At 41.6% G+C, this 20,089-nt stretch overlaps 1 protein-coding gene across 4 annotated transcripts in view; it reads right to left on the bottom strand.

Moving 5' to 3' along the window:
• Window positions 1-3,945: 3,945 nt before the first annotated feature.
• TTC1 (tetratricopeptide repeat domain 1) overlaps window positions 3,946-20,089 on the bottom strand; it is a 45,597-nt gene continuing 29,453 nt past the window's right edge. For all 4 annotated transcript variants that reach the window (XM_065409187.1, XM_065409186.1, XM_065409183.1 and 1 more), the window contains exons 7-8: window positions 19,995-20,049; window positions 3,946-4,606 (exon numbers count right to left, since the gene is read on the bottom strand). In XM_065409187.1, coding sequence (XP_065265259.1) covers window positions 4,470-4,606; window positions 19,995-20,049 — 192 coding nt within the window. In that variant the 3' untranslated portion in view covers window positions 3,946-4,469. The remainder of the gene's footprint in view (window positions 4,607-19,994; window positions 20,050-20,089) is intronic.

Genomic DNA, 20,089 nt, shown 5'->3' on the forward strand with positions numbered 1-20,089 from the left:
CCAGTGGGAGGGGAGGGTGTACGAATGGGATGGCTTGCATCTCAGAGATGAGCGAAGGGGAGTTAATCATCTCAGTTGGAGCAGCCAAGCGGCCATTAACTAGCCCTACAAGGGAAGGGAGCTAAGACAACAAATTCAGCTCAAACTCAGCATATTGTAAACAAACTCCACTGACATGGCAAAGAATGTGAAATGACAACATTTTTTAGTTTCTTATATACCTATGCTAAGAGCCTGGTAACAAGCAAGACGAAATGGAAATTCTCACTGATGAGAAGAAAGTTAATATAATTGGCATCACTCAAACCTGGATGGACAAGTCACATGACTGGAATATTAAAATCACTAGTTATAGAGCTTGTTCTAGGTTAGAAGGGGAGGGTGGCACTACATTAATACAGTTAGTAGTTTTATTTAGTTATCAATAACTTGAGCCACAGCATCTTGATTGTAGGTGTAGCAACATATGACTACAAAGATCAGGAAGAAGTAGTGGCTGTGGCCTGTTACAGACCATAGAATCAAACCAGAGACCAGGATGAATTACTATTGAAACATTTGGCTAATGGGTGGGCAGAAAAATTGTGTTGTGGGGGAACTTCAATTTTGGCAGATACATGTGGGAGGTGTCATGCAGGCAGTAGTAAAATGTCCAACTTAACACTTTAAATAATTTTCTAACACAAAATATTGCACCTGAGTGAAACACCAGGTAACTATTTTAGACCTCGTTATGATAGAAAATGGGCAGCCACCAACTTCCAGTCCAGTGATTAATGCATCTAAGCACCAATGATCCTCATTATGTTCAGTATCAGCAACCAGCGGCCAGTCCCACCCACTGCTTCAAAAGGGAAATTTTTTCAAAACTGAGGAAAATTATGAACAAAATTGATTGGAAAGAATAAATTGAAACAGAAAAATGTGATTCTGAAAATTGGGAGTTCTTTAAAAAATTGAAATTCTTTATTAGATGACCAAAAAGCCATAATTTCACAATCAAGAAAGAGGGTACCTTTAGCTAAAAGCCCATCCTGCTCCAGTGGTAACAGCAGCAATTAGAAATAAAAAAAGCAATACATAAGAAATGAAAGCAAGGGGGAGAATAGATAGAAATATAAATGAGAAGTTGTGAAATATAGAAAATTGATAAGGTGTGAAGCTAAAGACCTCTGGGAAAAAAATCCATGGCTGGCAGGGTTAAGGACAAGAAGTATGTTAGGGACAAAAGAAATCCTATAAATGGTAGAGGCCCAGGTATAGCAAGAGATGTTAAAATTAAAAAGGCAGAAGTGTTCAATAAATTTCTGTTCTGTATTTAGAAAGAAGTAGGACGATGTTTTTATATCCCATAAGGATGATGAAGTACTTTCCAGTCCATTGGTACTCAGGTGGATAAAAACATCATCTACTAGGGCTAAACATTTTTAAAATCAGCAGGCCTGATAACTTGCAAGCAGGAGTCTTAAAAGAGTTGGCTGAGGAGATTTCTGGCCCGCAGATGTAAATTTTTAATAGATCTTGGCATACCAGCGACATTTCAGAAGATTGGAAGAGCGCTAATGTTGTGCCAATATTCAGAAAGAACAAATGGGATGACCCCAGTAAGTATAGGCCAGTTGTCTGGGATTGATGTCAGGCTAAAATAATGGAAAAGCTGATAGGGGATTCCATCAATATAGCATTAAAGGACAAGAATATAATTAATGCCAGTCAACATGGTTTTATGGAAAATAGGTCTTGTCCAACAAACCTGATTTCATTCTTTCATGCTTCACATTTACAGTCCTTTGTGGAAGTTATTTAAATACCTACATACTGTAACTTACATTTTAAAAGCTTATTCCATGTTCCACGAGTTCATGGTGACTGTGCACTTGCAAAAACCAAAACTAGTAGCATCAGGTAGTCATTCAAGTTTTGTTTTTTACCTTTGTTCTGTAAGGTAAATAATTTCCCCTCATGCATGTAAAATATTTGCCACCCTTTAAAAATCTGAAGCAGGAATATAATGCAGAAAGAAATCTACGCCTTAAATAGTTTGTAAGACAAGGCATCAGGCAGTTAAATCACTGACTGTGCCTTTACACATCTGATGTACATTTGTGAGCACCAGTGTGTTATTTGTTGATTAATCAGCCAGTCAAGAAAAAAGTAAAATTTCAAATGTCCAGAATCAGTTTGGGATGCTCCAGTTTAAAAGTCTACTTTATATTTACAAAAGGTTTGTTATTTTTTCCCTCTAAAGTGGTAGCAGACTGAAGCCTCGGGGTGCAAACTTCAACCCCATCACATCCTCTTTGCATTGCTCTGCTAGTGCAAATAGGCTGTCAATCTTGTTTACACAACTAGCAGAGGAATCCCCTGTTTTAGGCGGAATCTCCAGATGACAAAACCAGCCTAGCACGTTCTGACATCCCCCTCAAACCCTGGCAAAAGCTCTCTGGGGCTGTTGCAGCCAAGTTATAGTTAAAAGCAGCCCTATGGCTGCTCTCAATTACACCAGGATCAACCAGCCCCTTCAGAGCTCCTTCACCTCTGCTGCACCTAACAGAGACTGGGCAGAGGACTGAGCCTTCTGTGAGAAATAAATCCCCATTCCACTAGCGCAATTCATGACTAATGTTTAAACACATGGAAATCCTAGCGGCTGTTTTCTGTTGTTTAGTTAAGTGACATTTTAATTATGCACAAGAACTTAATGTCCGCACAGGCCTCAATGTGAACCACGGCCTTTTCCATTGACAGCTTGGTCCCCATGGACTTCATACACATTCACTGCAGATGTGAGGTAGTTTGCAACAGATGCTACATGGACAGCATGTACCAGGTAGCCAGAGTCAAAACTAGCCCATGAACCTTGCATGGCAGCAGGACAACTTTTATAAATAGCTAAGCAAAATGCAAATCTTCCCAAACACAAGGAAATCAGCAGCACTTAAAAACCCAACAATAAAAGCTAGGAAATAGCTTGAGGGACTGCCCCCTTCCAGCATGTCACTGGAAATGGGTCTCAAGATATGCGAGTACTAAAGTAATCTATGGTGACAGGAAGCTGAAGTCAAGTGCACGCAGCTAGCAAGTTTCAGGAATAAGTTAAAGGAGAGAACTGAAAATAAGTAAATAGCTATCACTCAGTTTTAATTTAATATTTTAAATAAGTGATATTTTCAAATCAATGGCAATTTAAAAGCTCCATCCAGGTTTTGGCCTTACTATTATAAAACTGGGTCAATACAGAAAAAAAACATGCTTAGCTACAAGCTAGCAAAAATACCACAACCCTATCCCAATTCAAACCCCACAATATTTGAATAGTACGTCTGCAGAGATATTTTAAACCTTTCCTAGATTCAGAGACTCCAGTACAGCTTGAGGACCTTTTTGCAATCACTTTAACATAAGGTGACCAGATGTCCCGTTTTTAAAGGGACAGTCCTGTTTTTGGGGACTTTTTCTTATATAGGCGCCTATTACCTCCCACCCCTGTCCCATTTTTCACAGTTGCTATCTGGTAACCCTACTTTAACATCAAGGATATTTGCATCTCATTATCCTAGCACCAGAAAGCTACTTTGTGAAACCCACAACATGTACTGAACCAGGCAGGTGAATTTTACTGACCTCACAGTAAAAGTTAACATACCAAAAATACTAAGGCAGTTTGCAAGTAGCTTCCAACTAGTCTCCCAAGGGTATCAAGATAAAGTCAAGTAGTAAACCTCTGGTGCCAGGGTGCCCAAGAAAAAAATAATGATATAAACTCTATAATAAGACAATGTTAAGATTAAAAGCCTTGCAATTTTTTTTAAACCAGTCTCTTGCAAATTTGCTTTCTTATTTGTAGGTTACTTATGTTTATATTCATTTAAAAATACCATCATTCGAAGGTTACCTCTGGTGAGAGGCCAAAATACAGGACAAAAATCACAAATTAACCCAACAGAAACATCAAGCCTTTATTACAATGAAGATAAATTATACCACAGAGGTCAGCTTGCTTCCACGGCCACTGCCTGTCACACTCACTGGCTGAGTGGAGAGACGCACTTCTGATAGATTTACTAACACCACAAGACACCCATTGGACACACCTGTAATTTGGGTTACAGGCATGTGAGCATTTTGATCCAACTGAATTGCTTGCTAGACTGATGTTGCTGAGAATGAATGGGCCAGGGTAACCAACTTCCTTATTAGGGAAGACAAATAATGCACTTGAAAAAAAAAAAAAAAAACGACTCTCGGCATAAAGCTGTCACCGCAAAAGGGAAATCAAATGACTTGTTTTTTCATCCACATTTTAAACATCTCACCAAAGTGGAAATGTATACCCTCAAGTCTATTTTCATTTGGATAAAGTGATTTTACATGCTAAATGATTGGCTGAACCCTTTTATTGGTAGTTGCAAGCATGGTGTCACAAAGCTTGAAAGCCAGCTTTTTAATAGGAGCAGGCCTAGCTCATGCTATCTGTTGTTATTGTTTGGATTTTGAACAAAGTTGATGGAGTATGAGCCAGTTGAGGAATCCTGTTTGACCTGGAAATTTTCTGTCGACAGGCCAAAGGGTCGAAGAACCAAGTTCCCAAGATCTTTCAGCTTACCTGAAATGCAAAATTAAAAAAAATATTAAACATATAACTCCAGCCTGGGTGTATAGGTGGGTTGAAAGATACAGACGCTCCCCGAGTTACGTAAACCCGATGTACACAAATCTGAGCTTACGGGGGGGAAAAACAGAACGCTTGCGTAAGTCGGGGAGCATCTGTACTGAATTCTCCATAGCTCCACAGGCTGGTTATACTGTCTGAGACAGATGCAGTAGAAATCTCCACAGCCCATTCAATCCTTAGCCTTTGAGACCAATACTTTTTTCCAATTATTGAGATGTAGTCACTTGTCCACTAGGAACTAAAAACAGACCAGCAAGCCAATTGCATATTGTGTCCCCAAGAGCCTGATTCTCAGACACTGGAGACATGGGGATTATATTTTAACTGGCTCTGTTTTCCCTTCCCAATCCTCAAGGCAAGACATTACTTTAGGGCTTGGCTACACTTGCAAGTTAGAGCGCATTAAAGCAGCCCCGGGCTCCCTAACTCCCCGATGTGTCCACACTGGCAAGGCATGTAGAGCGCCTGGACTCTGCAGCTGGAGCGCTCCTGGTAATCCACCTCCACAAGAAGCATAAAGCTTGCTGTGCCCGGCTGAAACACCCGGGCGTCAGTGTGGACGAGGTGTTGCATTACTGCGCTGTGATCAGAAAGATCCCATAATCCCCTGATTCCAGTGGCCACTCTTCTCATTGTTTTGAAATCGGCTGCAGGCATGCAGATATCCCCTTTCAAAGCTCCGTTTCTGACAGCTGGCATGCTTATCTGCTCCGGGACAAAGCAAACCATTACTGTGGAATGCTGCCGTTGTGGGTGTGTGGGTGTGTGTGAGGGGGAGGGATCTGCTGCTGTCTGAACTTACTAGACAGCATGCTGAGACACACTCAGCCCCCCAAAACACACTGTCTCTCCCCCCACATACATACAACACACTCCCTGTCACACTCCATCCCCCCCGATTGAAAAGCATGTTGCAGCCACTTGCACACTGGGATAGCTACCACAATGCACTGCTCATTGTGGCGTTGCAAGAGCTGCTAATGTGGCCACGCCAGTGCGCTTGCAGCTGACAGTGTAAACACACGGCAGCGTTTTCCCTGCTGCAGTCTCCAAAGGCCGGTTTAACTCCCAGCACTTTACATCTGCAAGTGTAGCCATGCCCTAAGACAGCAACAGCGAAGTGCTGCTCTCTCTCCAGCACTTCTATGTGGATTTAACTCTGATAACTGCACCATTTGTTGTTCCATTTCTGATCATTCTGAAAATTCTCAATTCCCACCTGGCTGTCAATTGAAACATCTTCAGTTTAGAAATAGGCTACATAAACATTCATTTAACTTTCTAACTAACCCCAGAGTGCACATAAATCAGTAAAACTGTGTAAATATACCCTTCTCAAAAACAGGTTTTGACAGTTCTCTCATTAGCTGGCAAACAGTGTAATTCCCTTGACTGGATTATGTTACACAGTGTTACTACAGTTAAATTATCCCTCTGGCCAATTAAGGAGCAGCATTAAACGATTTTGAAGAGAGTTCAATCCAGTCCTATTCTAACAAAGAAAATGGCCAAAATCAGAGGCCAATAGGACAATGGAAGGCGTAATAAAGCTCAGAAGACTTCATAAGGATCCTCAGATTTTCAAAAGGAACAGCCACAGACTTCAAACTCATATTTACTCCTTATTTGTGAACTATGATAAGAATGTACATGTTCTAGATAAGTATAGCCATGTGTAATGAACGAACGAAGAAAAGGGAACCTGGTCTGTACATACAAATGGATTTGCACATGCAGACTGAGAATTTAAGTTTCAGTGTATAACCGCTTACTGATCATTTTGTCTGTAAAAGCCTGGTATTTGGTCACGTAAGTAAGGACACGTAATTGCATTCCCACTGTTGAAAATAAGGCCCTCTGTAGCCAACTTTAAAAACAAACAAATGAACAGACAAAACTAACATCACCAGCTACTGTAACTGCAGTGCAGGTAGTAGAACAGTAGTGTAACAGGTATTATATTTGGTACCAAAGTTAATACAAACTAGGGGTTTCTCCTATTGATTTAGTACTAATTTTTCAAGAATTAATATGTTTTGACTTCAGATTCCTGAAACTATTAGTATAATTGGCACCTCAGAAAGATGGTGAATGTGTTTAAGGGCTTGATAGTATCTCCTGAAAGTTTTCTTTACGGACAACAGGTAAAATCAGGCAAAAAAAAAAAAAAAAAAAAAAAAGGATGAAATTAAACAGACAAAAGGGAACAATACCCAATACTGGCCTAGTAACACCAGGCAGAGCCACTGGAATGACGCTTAGACAGCTGCAGGATCAGCAGTAAGCCAGGCAGTTGATGTAGAAAGCTGGTTGGCTTTGAAGGAGATAAGAGGGCAAAGTCTATGCTGAATGATAAATGTAGACTGCTCCCCAGATAGCAAACAAGTTAAGTTTGAAGCCAGCGCTGGGTTTGGAGTAACAGGCTATTTACCCTCTTTAGAAGGGTTTTCTATCACTACATCTAATCATTATCAGCACAGCTTTCCAAACAGACAATGGACATTATTCCAGGAAAAATAGTAAGTGGTGGAACAAAGGAGTTGGGAAAAGAACCACTACTACTATTTTTATTCATGATCCTGTATTTAAGAAACTTACAAATACTGCCCACACCACTACTTGCCAAGAAGTGTACGGATTCAGACTCCATTTTTTTCAGCTAATACCAGTCATAAGAAACGTTCTGTTCTATGCTATTCAGGTTCTTCTTCACTCATAGAGAATATGGTTCATTACTATGCATGGAAGTTTAAAAGCATTCAAGATATGGCCAAGTATGGGATCTTGGAGTCTGATACTAGACTACCATGGACACCATATTTGGCTTCTTCTCTTCTGTTACAGAAAGGGGAACAAGCCTCTGCTTTTTAACATGTCCTGGAAAGAAGTCTTCTGCGCTAACTCCCTACTTTTCCCAAGCAGTGTAAACCTCATCTCTGCCACTTAAAAGTTCCTCACAACAACGTGCAAGACTTTGCCCAATAGTTAGGGCTTTACTATTGAGCCTGATTGTTACAGTGAAGCAGTAACTTCACAGAGTGCAGAGTTTGGCACCTAATGCATTTAGCATTTGTCAAAATCATCATATTAAAGGAGCCCATGATAGTGAACATTGCCTTGTCTGAGAAATGTTACTTTATCTTTGAATTTCCTAGGTTCTAACTTTAACTCCCATTCTTGGAAGGTAACACGCACACTCCACAAATACGCACCTGCAACCTTAACTTCCTCATCACACAGGTGAGTGCGTGGGGTGGTGGGGCATTTCTTAAACATACTTAAATATATCCCTTGCATCAAGGATGTGCAAGCTAGCCTGAGACAAGCTATTCTTATGCTGCACATTGCTAATAAGCAGCAAAGAGAAATTTGATAGCACTTTCAGTCCGAGCTCTCAGTTTGAGTACAACTTCTGCACATCGTTTCAAGACATCAGTAGCAATAAACTACAAAGGTCACGAATGTAATTGCTGGTGAATATGGAGCTCTGCAGGAGAGTACCCAGAGTAATTTCTGGAAACTGTTCAGATCTTCTTTCAGTTTCAATGAAAATGAAAGTTACCACCACTAGTCTTGTCACACTATCCCACTAACAATATTGGTCAGCAACCACAATGGTTTATTACTGTCTGTTTATCACAGTCTGTTTAAGCAGGCTTACATGCATAAGCAGACACTCTTCTAGATATATTTTGTTTAGCATGCTGCAAGTCAAGAGATCAGGCACAGATTTTACAAGGAGGGGAGTCAAAATAAGAACATACACAGACACCAAAATTATTCTCTCACTATGATTTAAGAACTATTGTACAAATTCATAGATTATGAACCCAGAAGGGGCCATTGTGACCACGTAGCCTGGCTTCCTGTATAACACAGGCCATGGAACTTCCCTGAATTAATTCCTGTTTGAACTAGAACATCTCTCTTTATTATATCTATGTCTGCTAGAACGAAGAGAAAATTTCGGTTCTTCATGTAGATATTTAAAGACTATGAACAAGTCGCCCTTAACCTTCTCTTTCTTAAGCGAAGTATATTGAGCTCCTGGAGTCCATCACTATAAGGCAAGTTTCCAATCCTTTAATCAATCTCATGGCTCTTCTCTGAATGCTCACCAATTTATCAATATCTTTCTTGAATTGTGGACACGAAGATTGGACACAGTGGTGGTCTCATCAGTCCCAAATACAGAGGTACCATAACCTCCCTACTCCTCAAGATTCCCCTGTTTATAACATCCAATGATCACATTAGCTCTTTTGTTAAATGACTTCACCACCTCTAAACGACAACAGTCTCATATTTTGCACTGTGCACAATGAAAATGATGTAGCAGCACACAGATCTAGGCAGGATCAGGGCCGCAGTGTGCTATGCACTGTACAAACACCTGATAGTACAAAGTAGCTCATGTATAGTACATTAGATCTCAAAATGCTTTACAAAGTAGGGAAGTATTATCTCTATTTTAAAGATGGGGAAATAGGTGGAAAGAGATGACGCAGCAAGACTATGACAGAGGTGGGAATAGGACTCCGATCTCCTGAGTTCCAATCAAGTGGAACTAAAAGGACTGCTGTATGCTATGACAGTATTTCAGATCAAATTAAATTCCATCTATAATAAACCAAAAATGCAGCACTGTTTCCACTGTGATTTAATCAATCTCAGAGGATTTAGGGTTTCGGGGGGGTGATGGGGAACAGAAAGGAAAGGTAAAGAAAGTCAGTTGCTTGAGCACATCTCCATTCCATGCAGTGGCTGGTCTTTCAGAAGTATAACTGAAGAAAATCATCATTACTTCTACATCTATCCTCCTATTTTCTATATAATTCAGATCTCAGTTCAAAAGGCTAATTCACTAGTGGATATTCCTTAAAGAATTTAGGAATTTAGGTCTTTGGAGATCAACATCAAAATTCTGCAGTCCTGGGATAACTATACTTATACAGAAACGATGCCAGTATTATCAGGCTTTCAGCTTATTTTATCCAGAAAGACCTAGTCTATATCAGAGTAGCTGGTTTTCAGGGCAATCTTTCCATTTAATTCAATTTTCCATCTGGATTAATTGAGACAAGGAGGTCAAGTGAATTGGCTAAGGTCACTCAGTGAGAGGCTCAGCTAGATTAGCTTCCTGGTACCAGGCCTTTGCTTTAACCCCACTAATGAACTATTAAGACAAGTAGTTTATAATTTACACTGCATCCTGAAAGCTTTTTGGTCATAGAACTTGGAAGTTCTTCATAGTGTCTATGTCATCAGGATAAATAGCTACTATTGTATTTGGAAACAAAGAATTGGTCATTGCTTAGCTTCAATCTTTTGGGTGAGCAGTGTCTTTGTCTAATAGTGGAAGAATCTTGGCATAGTTTGGATCTCTGGCACATTCTTGGAGCCAGTTGTAAACAATTTACGAATCATCCATGCACTGCAGCTGGCTCAGGAGCATGCAGATAAGTCCTGTGTCAGGAAACAGTGAAGGGCCTTTTCTAATCAGAGTTAGTGTGTTGGCTCTTTTCCGGTCAGACTGAAGCCAACAAACAGAAAATAACTCTCTTGGTATTCTTATTTGCAAGCTAAGCCATTTGTTTTGGAAGCCAGATGCTGTGTGATATATCTGATATTTCAAGCCCTCTCTCTCTAGAAATCTGCTCAATCATTTAAGCAGTAGTTGGGTCACAGTCCACTTTCAGATTTAGTCTTTTTGAGACATCCATAGCGGCCTCTTTTGTTGCTACTAATTTAAGTCTAAAATGAAGTGAAAGAAAGACTTACTTTTTCCAGGAACTCTGGCCCAGACACAGTTCCTTCTGCTTACAGCACATAAACCCATCATTGTAGCAGGACACTCCGCCCCCTCCCCCCCACTACTGGATTAAGGTTTGTATGTATCTCTCTCTCACACATGCGCACACGCACACAATCTCCTAAAGAATAACTGTGCTTGAAAACACAAGTGACTCAGCCACAAAGGGCATGGCTACACTTGCAGATGTAGAGCGCTTTGAGTTAAACCAGCCTTTGTAGAGCGCAGTAGGGAAAGCGCTGCAGTCTGTCCACTCTGGCAGCTTCAAGCGCACTGGCGTGGCCACATTTGCGGCACTTGCAGCGGCATTGGGAGTGTTGCATTATGGGCAGCTATCCCAGCATGCAAGTGACTGCAACATGCTTTTCAAATGGGAGGGATGGGGTGGAGTGTGACAGGGAGTGTGTTGTGTGTATGTGGGGGGAGAGAGAATGGGTTTTTGGGGGGCTGAGAGCATGTCAGCATGCTGTCTTGTAAGTTTAGACAGCAGCAGACCTCACCCTCACCCCCCGCCTCTCTCTCTCTCTCACACACAGCATTCCACAGTAATGGTTGCTTTGTCTCGGAGCCGGCTGTCAGAAATGGAGATTTCAGAGGCCATATCTGCATTCCTAGGCGAGTTCAAACAATGACAAGAGTGGCCACTTGACTTAAGGGGATTATGGGACGTTTCCGGAGGCCGATCAGAGCGCAGTAACGCAACACCTCATTCACACTGACGCCCGGGCGTTGTAGCCAAGGCGCAGCAAACGTTATTCCTCTCGCCGAGGTGGAGTACCAGCAGCGCTGTAGCCGTGGAGTCAGAGCGCTCTACGTGCCTTGCCAGTGTGGACGGGGAGTGAGCTAGGGCGCCCGGGGCTCCTTTATTGTGCTGTAACTCGCAAGTGTAGCCAAGCCCAAAGTGTTCTTACCTCTCAGCAGTCAAGTGCTTATTTGTCCTGGAGCAATGTCAGGTTCTCCTTTCAGAGAGTTAGTGTTTGCTCACATCAAGGTCATTTTGATGGACATCAGTCTTGACATTTTAAAAAGCATCATTCACACATACTCTACTGTGTCCACTCTCTACTTGGAGTTTAACCATAAGCATTTATTACACAATACATTATAGCTATTTACAGATTCCCCATTAATCTCTCAAATACTGCTGAAATCAACAAATGAGGCGTAGAAATGTGTGTAATCTATTATCATTCAGCTAGATGAAATTTAACTCCCCCTGGCAATCATGATCAGTAGACAGATACACAGGAGTATACTTTGTTAGTTTGTTTATGAACAGTTCTGATATTCATCACTATTGAGTCTTGTAATTCTTCTAATATGAATCTGCCAATGTTACCTGTTTTGTTTAGAAATCAAAAGATAAGCAGAATAGTGCTTTGAAATTTCTCCTGTTCCACATAGCAAACATAATATTAATGGATTTAAAAAAACAAGGCATATTAATTTGCACGATGAGTTTTCATCCGTGAGCAAACTACTGCATTTCTAACAACATAAGCGAACAAGTTAAAAAGAGCAGGGCAAGTCTGCTCCCCTCCCCCAGTCATGCGTTAAAAATGAAGCAAAAAGCAAGCTCACAACTGATGTAGATTTAGTTGCTGACTATTTCACATGATCTCACATTCTCCATACCTGTAATATCAGGGCTTAGCAGACTAGTCAGAACTTCATCAGAGCTTGCCTTCTAGCAGAAAGGAGCAATTTTCATTCTCTTAGGCACTAAATCTAATGAACGTTTGCTGATCTCATATAGCTGGCAAAAGAAGAGGTGCTGAGGAAAGCTTGTGAGAAAGGAGGTCAGGTGCTCTGTTTTGATAGGCTTTCCTACTGGTTAATAATGTGGTTATGCACTAAGCACACTTTGCAGTTTTCTGGTGTGCTCCCATGTATGCCCTTTACACAGAGGTATCCATTACTTTTTATACGATTTGACAAATTTAATGAACAGGAGGAGTTGGGTCAAATAGATTGGCCAACAGTGCAATCTATACAATACTGCCTGCAGATTGTATAGATAGTTTGATACTTCTCTTTTCTTTTTGTGGTACTACGCAGAAAACCTGTACTGCTACCACATAAACTGCAAACTGCTCAAAAAACAGCATTTAGCTCTTAAACTTCCAGTAAATAGGTGGGTTATGGTTATCATCAATGAATCAATCAAAAGAGAAGCAGCAAATAAAAACAAACTGAGATGGGTTACTGCATGTTCATGTCCTATGCAGTACAGTTGTAACTATGTCTGTCCCAGGGGTGAGGTAATATCTTTTATTGGACCAACTTCTGTTGGTGAGAGCGAAAGCTTGTCTCTCTCTCATCAACAAAAGTTGGTCCAATAAAAGACATTACCTCACCCACCTTGTCTCTCTAATGTTCATGTCCTGGCAATTTAAGTTAGGCATAAGGTGTTCACATTGAGGAAGTCAAAAGGAAATAAAAGTCATGCAAATATATTGTAGATCTGCAAAGATTTGCATAAGTTAAGCTTTTGCCATGTTTGTGAAATTGAAAAATAAGCAGAAGTTAGTTTCAAGTGATTATTCCAAACAGGCAAGAGGCAGCAGTCATCTGCAGAGGCTGTCTGGAAGCATGAAAATCATTTAATGTGAATGCCAGTCTTTAAGTAGTTCTACAGTAGTTTAAAGCTTTAAAGAGAAACAGGCATAGTCTGACACCAAAGTGGTTTTTATGTTCCCATCTTTATTGGGTCAGTGGTTTACTGCCACATGCACCAACAGGTTCACATGCAAAAATTCCCAGCCTGGCAATCCATAAGAAAAATCCAGGGAAAAATGTGTACACTGATTTATTTATACACAACTGATTAAGATGCTGTGGTTTTGCGCTCCTGGTACATTGTGCTGTAACAAGTTGTAGCAGTGGAATAAGAGTAAGCTGGAAACACTCTATGCAACACCTGGGAAAGGAGCAACTAACTCTACATATTAAAATGTTGAGGTTTGTTTATACCTACATGTAGCTTTCAAGACAAGGTGTTAGTTTGCTGATTTAAATCTATCCTTGGGGACAGAGTATATTTCTAACTAGAAGAATAAAAACCTAGGAAATTGATGTTACTGGTGGCTTTATCCATCTAAAGTGAGAATTCACTGTGGTGGACAGAATTTAATCTGTAAAACCACATGGAGAATCCCTACCAAAGAATGTGGTTAGCTGCTCTCCAGTACCCTGATCTTGCAGAGATTTAAGTGCATACTTAGTTTTTACAGGAAAAGGGGCTAAGTTGCCAAAGCTTTGAAGAGATGCACTAAATACATTGCACTCTCTTTGACAGCCCTTGAGAAGAGGACTGGGGCAGGGGCCTTCTCATTTCTAGCACGCAAGGTGATCTACCATGTACTCACTGTGTAAGTGCCCTAAGAAAAGTGGTGAAGAAAACAGTTGTCAAAGTAGCTACAAATATGAGAAATTTTCAATCCCTAAAATAATGAAAAGCTTAAATTTAAAAAGTTATTTTTAAAAAAGGACCAAAGCTCTTTTGTTGATGCATAATGTATGTTTGACAGGCAGAGCAAAGAGTCATGAAAACTAATTTATGTTTCAGACAGATGAGGATTGGCTGGGTGAGATTTGATGTAGCTAAGTCTACTGCGCTTAAGAATAGGACTGTCTTGCAACAAGTGAAAGAGCTTGAGCCTAGAAAGCACATACAGGAGGAAGGGGCTTCAGGTCCCCCTCTAATTTCATACTCACTAATTGTAGTAACACTTATCTATCCGGAGTAACTCTGAAAAGTCAGGGTATCTTGTGTACACATTTTAAGTGTATGACTGCAGCACATCCTTCAAATGGCCATGCCTCAAGACTCCTATTCCCAGCTGGGGTACAAGGAACTTTACTGTGAAGTGGCAAGTTCAGGGGACTAGCCTGATCAAAAATCAGTATTCCAAATTTAGTTTTTAACTCTCCTATTGTGCCTATGTATTACAAGGATTCTCCAAACATATCTGCTGCAATAGTGATTGCAAATGGAACAAATAAAATAATACTTACGTGTTACAGAGTACTATTCATGACACAAGACACTATGTCAAGCTCACAGTTTGTCAAGCCCTAAGACTACTATACTATTGCGGATGATACCAAACTGGGAGGGATTGCAACTGCTTTGGAGGACAGGGTCATAATTCAAAATGATCTGGACAAATTGGAGAAATGGTCTGAGTTAAACAGGATGAAGTTTAACAAAGACAAATGCAAAGTGCTCCACTTAGGAAGAAAAAAAATCAGTTGCACACATACAGAATGGGAAGAGACTGTCTAGGAAGGAGTACGGCAGAAAGGGATCTAGGGGTTATAGTGGACCACAAGCTAGATATGAGTCAACAGTGTGATGCTGTTGCAAAAAAAGCAAACATGATTCTGGGATGTATTAACAGGTGTGTTGTGAGCAAGACACGAGAAGTCATTCTTCCGCTCTACTCTGCTCTGGTTAGGCCTCAGCTGGAGTATTGTGTCCAGTTCTGGGCACCGCATTTCAAGAAAGATGTGGAGAAAGTGGAAAGGGTCCAGAGAAGAGCAACAAGAATGATTAAAGGTCTTGAGAACATGACCTATGAAGGAAGGCTGAAAGAATTGGGTTTGTTTAGTTTGGAAAAGAGAAGACTGAGAGGGGACATGATAGCAGTTTTCAGGTATTTAAAAGGGTGTCATAAGGAGGAGGGAGAAAACTTGTTCACCTTAGCCTCTAAGGATAGAACAAGAAGCAATGGGTTTAAACTGCAGCAAGGGAGGTCTAGGTTGGACATTAGGAAAAAGTTCCTAACTGTCAGGGTGGTTAAACACTGGAATAAATTGCCTACGGAGGTTGTGGAATCTCCATCTCTGGAGATATTTAAGAGCAGGTTAGATAAATGTCTATCAGGGATGGTCTAGACAGTATTTGGTCCTGCCATGCGGGCAGGGGACTGGACTCGATGACCTCTCGAGGTCCCTTCCAGTCCTAGAATCTATGAATCTATGAATCAAATCAGCGTCTCTTGCACAAGTAAATTTACTGCATGTAGGGTTGGATGCCTCACCACATCTCCCAGGAATCCAGTCAGCACTTGGCTGCGTACATCCATGCAGCTGTATATGACTGCTGATGGACTTAAGTCATTGCTCAGCTCTGAGACTAGGGACTCTACTCCTCATTTGGAGGTAAAACTCCCAACAAAGGACCAGAGTCTGATCTCGGTTACACCAGTTTAAATCCAAAAGCCAAAACTTCACTGGATTTAGTGAGATCAGATGTGGCCTGAAGTCTACTCTCTGCGCAGGATAGGGCTTATAATGATGGCTTATGTTGCTAAGTCTATTGTTTTAACACAGCCTCAGATGATTAGCAATGAAATCTTTCTGCCATCAGTACCATTAGCAATAATTCTGACAGAAAAACAAGTCCCAAAAAGCTCCAGAGACCTTTTTCACAGATAGATATCTAACTTACTATACTCGAACCTAACCCCAAATCCTGAAAGCAAATATCTTCCTTCTCGAATTATCCACCGTTGTAATTTATTTAGATCAGCACCACACTTTATATTTTATTGATAAATGTTTTCAGCCTCTTACAAATATGGCTGATGAAACTGGTGATGTGCAGCAGCTCTAGAAATCCTTATTATGTGCAACTTCACTTAAGCCTACTGGGAATAGACAAGTACAGAGCGGGAGTAGCTTGAGGACTCAGCTTTCAGCCTCACTGCTCTACAGAGAAGAGTTCAATTTAAGAAAACACTGACTTCAGCAGCAGCTCTTGAAACAATCCTTCCTTCCTAATTTTTTCAGGGATTACACAGTCACACAGCGCACAAGACAGATGGAATGTTTTTACCCAGGCTCTTACTAGATTAGTCAAAGGATAGGGGCCACTTTAAAAAAAAAAAATCACACATGTATGAGAACTTTTTAGCTACTATTGTCAATCTGAGGCTGTCTAACCAGATTAGTAAAAAATTGTTTCTAGATTTTTCAGTCTGTTTTGTGCATTCAACGGCACTGTGTATAGTCAGTTTCAGTTTGTGCCCTGTGTGATCACTTGCCCTTTTATGTATGCATCTTCCAAACAACATTAATAATAAAAGGAGAGAGGATTTTTTATAAAAATAATAAAATAAGGAAAATAAAATTATAAAAGCACCAAAAGTGTCTGGACAACTCTGGCAGGGGCATAGTGCCTACCAACTGCTACCACCTTATTTTCAAACCGACTAGATTTCAATTGACAGTATCCTTTAAATACAAGAGAAAATGCAATATTTGGGCTGCTGAAAATTGCATCCAATATTCTAATTACTATTTTTAAAAAAGTATTCTAAGCATCCAATTTTCATCTGTGTTGAGCCAGGGAACTAGACTTCATACAAGAAGATTACTTACACTCATGAATACCACATTTGAAAACCAATCATACTTGACCAATGTGTACTAAAATAATAATTCTATTTTTTGTGTGTGTGCCATTTCCTTATTTCTGATAATTGCATGCAGGTGCTCAGACACTGCAATCACAGGGGCATATAATTACTTAGGATCTGATTAAATCAATGAGATGACTGTTTTCCCTGAACAATTTCATTAACAGTATCCTTTGGCATAGATTTATCTGAGAGGCAGCATGGTCCAACGGATAGAGCATTGGGTTGGAAGTCAGGAGACTGTTCTATTTCCAGAGAGCTTAATGACCTGCTGTGATGCTTTGGGTAAGTCACTTCACCTTTGTGCCTCAGTTTTCCCATGTGTAAAATGGGGATATTGATATTTACCCGCCTATTTGAGATCCTCGGAGATCTATGGATGGAAACTGTCACAGAGCCAAGTACTTTCTCCCAGCCATTCTTTTATGCACAACAGATTCAGAGATGCATAGGCACTAGAGCTGGCAAAACAGCTTTGTTTGAAAAATTGACACAAAACTGCCTCTAAGAAAAAAATGTGTCCCTGCCAAATTTGTTTTTGAAATTTTCCAGTTTAACAAAAATGGAAAAATGCAGTTACACTGCATTGGCTCTATGACATTGGGGCACTGGGCAGCTATGTGCCCCAACTCCCCGCACCCATAACACCTATAATTGCTTCTAGTCACTCCCCTATCACGTGGGTTAGGGGGTTTAGTCCCAGGGTTCTCCCCACTTAGGCCTTCCTCTTCCTTCTGGGTTCCTGACTGGTTTTTGACCTCCCTCTTCTTCCATCTAGGACTTCCTGGGGGTTTGGCCACCCGACCCGCCGCAGTCGGGGTCGAGTGTTTGATTCGTGAGGGGCCTTCCTTGGGTAGTTGGGTTAATTCCCTGGCTGTCATCCATCTTTCCACCAATGTGATCATTTCATCGTAGGTAGATGGATCATTCTGGCATACCCATTTGCGGAGATCTGGTGGCAGTCCCCGCATGTAATGGTCTATGACCAAAATCTCCTCTGGGCTGCATGCCTCAGGCCATAACCACTTCCGAGCGAGGTGTATGAGGTCGAATAGTTGGGACCTTGGAGGTTTGTTCTCCCTGTATTTCCAGTCCTGGAACCTCTGGGCCTGTACCGCTATCGTCACCCCGGATCGTGCTAGGATCTCTGCCCTCAGCCGGGAATAGTCAGCGGCATCCTCAGTGGGCAGATCAAAGTAGGCCTTCTGGGCCTCTCCGTACAAAAAAGGGGCGAGAATGCTGGCCCACTGCTCCAGGGGCCACGCCTCACGCTGAGCAGTCCTTTCAAATGAGAGGAGATACGTCTCTATATCATCGTCTGCCGTCATCTTTGGCAGACAACTGGTGGCCCTCAGGGTTCACGTCCCATTGGACCCCCAGGCCTGGGTGGTGAGGATCTTCAGTTGGTCCACAACCTCGTGCAGGAAGGCTCGAGCTTGGGTCGCCTGGCTCATTAATAATTGGTTGGTTTCCTGCTGTAACCTCATGGACTCCTGTTGCCCCATCGCCTGAGCCCGGGTTGCCTCCTGCTGGGCTGCTGTGGCTTGCACCAGTGCTCTCACCACCTCCTCCATGGTGGTACAAACAAAAACCCAAAACCCCAGTGCATTTTTTTTTTAAGTAAAAACCTCTTTGTTCCGCCACGCTGTGAACAATCACGATCCCACCCCTGACACCAGTTGTGGCAGAGCTCTGACTTTGTCCCCATGGGTCCTGCGCTTCTAGGCGGTATATGCTAGCCTCAGTGGCTCTCTGTGACCCTCCACGTAGCCCTTCTCTCTCTAGGGCCAGGGTTACAGTCTACTGAGCCCTTTTCATCATAAGCCAGCAAGGAGGTTGGTGAGAGAATTCCCACAGTCTCTGTTGTCCCTAGGGCTTGTTTTAGAACAGTTTAGCCTCCTGTCCTGACAGGGGCCTGACTTCCCCTCCCAGGAGGTGTTCCTGTAGTGGTGGGTTGAGGGGAACCCGGGCCCGCCCTCTACTCCGGGTTCCGGCCCAGGGACCCTAATAGTAGCAGCTGTTGGCAGCCAACCTTTCACTGCCAGAGTTGCTACATTTCCCTGGGCCACTTCCCCACAGCTCTCCTGCTTCTCCCTTACCTTAGGGCTCCCTTATTAATAACTTGAGGGTGTCTTCATTGACCAGTCCTTCAGCCGCACTTCCTCTCCTCTGGCTCCCTGGCTCTCCTCTGCCTGACTGGAGTGAGCCCTTTTTATAGTATCAGTGGGGCCTTAATTAGAGTCAGGTGGTCACATTAGCTTAGTGGCCTCACCTGACTCTTTGCAGGTTAATTGGAGTCAGATGTTCTCATTAGCCTGGAGCAGCCCCTGCTCTGGTCAGTCAGGGAACAGAAAACTGTTAATCCAGTGGCCAGTATATCTGCCTTCTGCTATACCCAACTGGCCTGGGTCTATCACAGTGTGGAAAATACTTCACATTTTTGGACCAGCTGGAATATGCACTTTACAAACAAGATTTGGGTAATTTTAAAAATGTCATCCCATTAGGAAACTGGTAGAAATAGTCTTTTAGGTCTGAAGGGAAAGGAAATTTGGTATTTTTATAGTCCCTTGTTCACATTTATCTTCAGAGTTTGGTATAAAAGAAAACTGACGTTCTTTACGCAGAGGAGACTGAGTTCTTTTCTAGCAGGACAGGTCAGAAGTGTGACACGTCGGCAGCCCTATGAGGTGAAAGACTGCATGACAGAGCTACGTGTAGCACAAGCAAGGAAGAGATTCACTTTTCACAAGTACTAAAAATTTAATTTTTTCTTGTTGAGTGTCTTGGACAGTTGCTTATTTAATTCCTCAATAATGGTTTCAGCAAGGCAATTTCTAGCAGCAGAGTTTTCCATGACTGGGGAGGAGGGAGAGGAGAGAACCGAAAAAAACAAAACAAGCCCCTCTCCCCAAAACAGACATCTAGTAAGATTTTTTCCCCCATTTAAACAACAAGTGCTTTGGGAGACTTGCCCACTTTTGTCTGCAAAGAATTTTACCTAGTCATGCAGTTTTGTTATTTCTACAAAACTTGTCATAAATTTTACTATGCATACAAATTATATGCATGAATTACTTACCTAACATTTCTGACTTTAATCTTTCATTCCGCTCTTCAATCTGTCTAGGTAATCGCTGAAAGAGTATAAGAGAAGACCAGATTCAGAAGGATGCT

The sequence above is a fragment of the Emys orbicularis genome, chromosome 8 (genome assembly GCF_028017835.1).
Source record: "Emys orbicularis isolate rEmyOrb1 chromosome 8, rEmyOrb1.hap1, whole genome shotgun sequence".
Classification (NCBI taxonomy): domain Eukaryota; kingdom Metazoa; phylum Chordata; order Testudines; family Emydidae; genus Emys; species Emys orbicularis.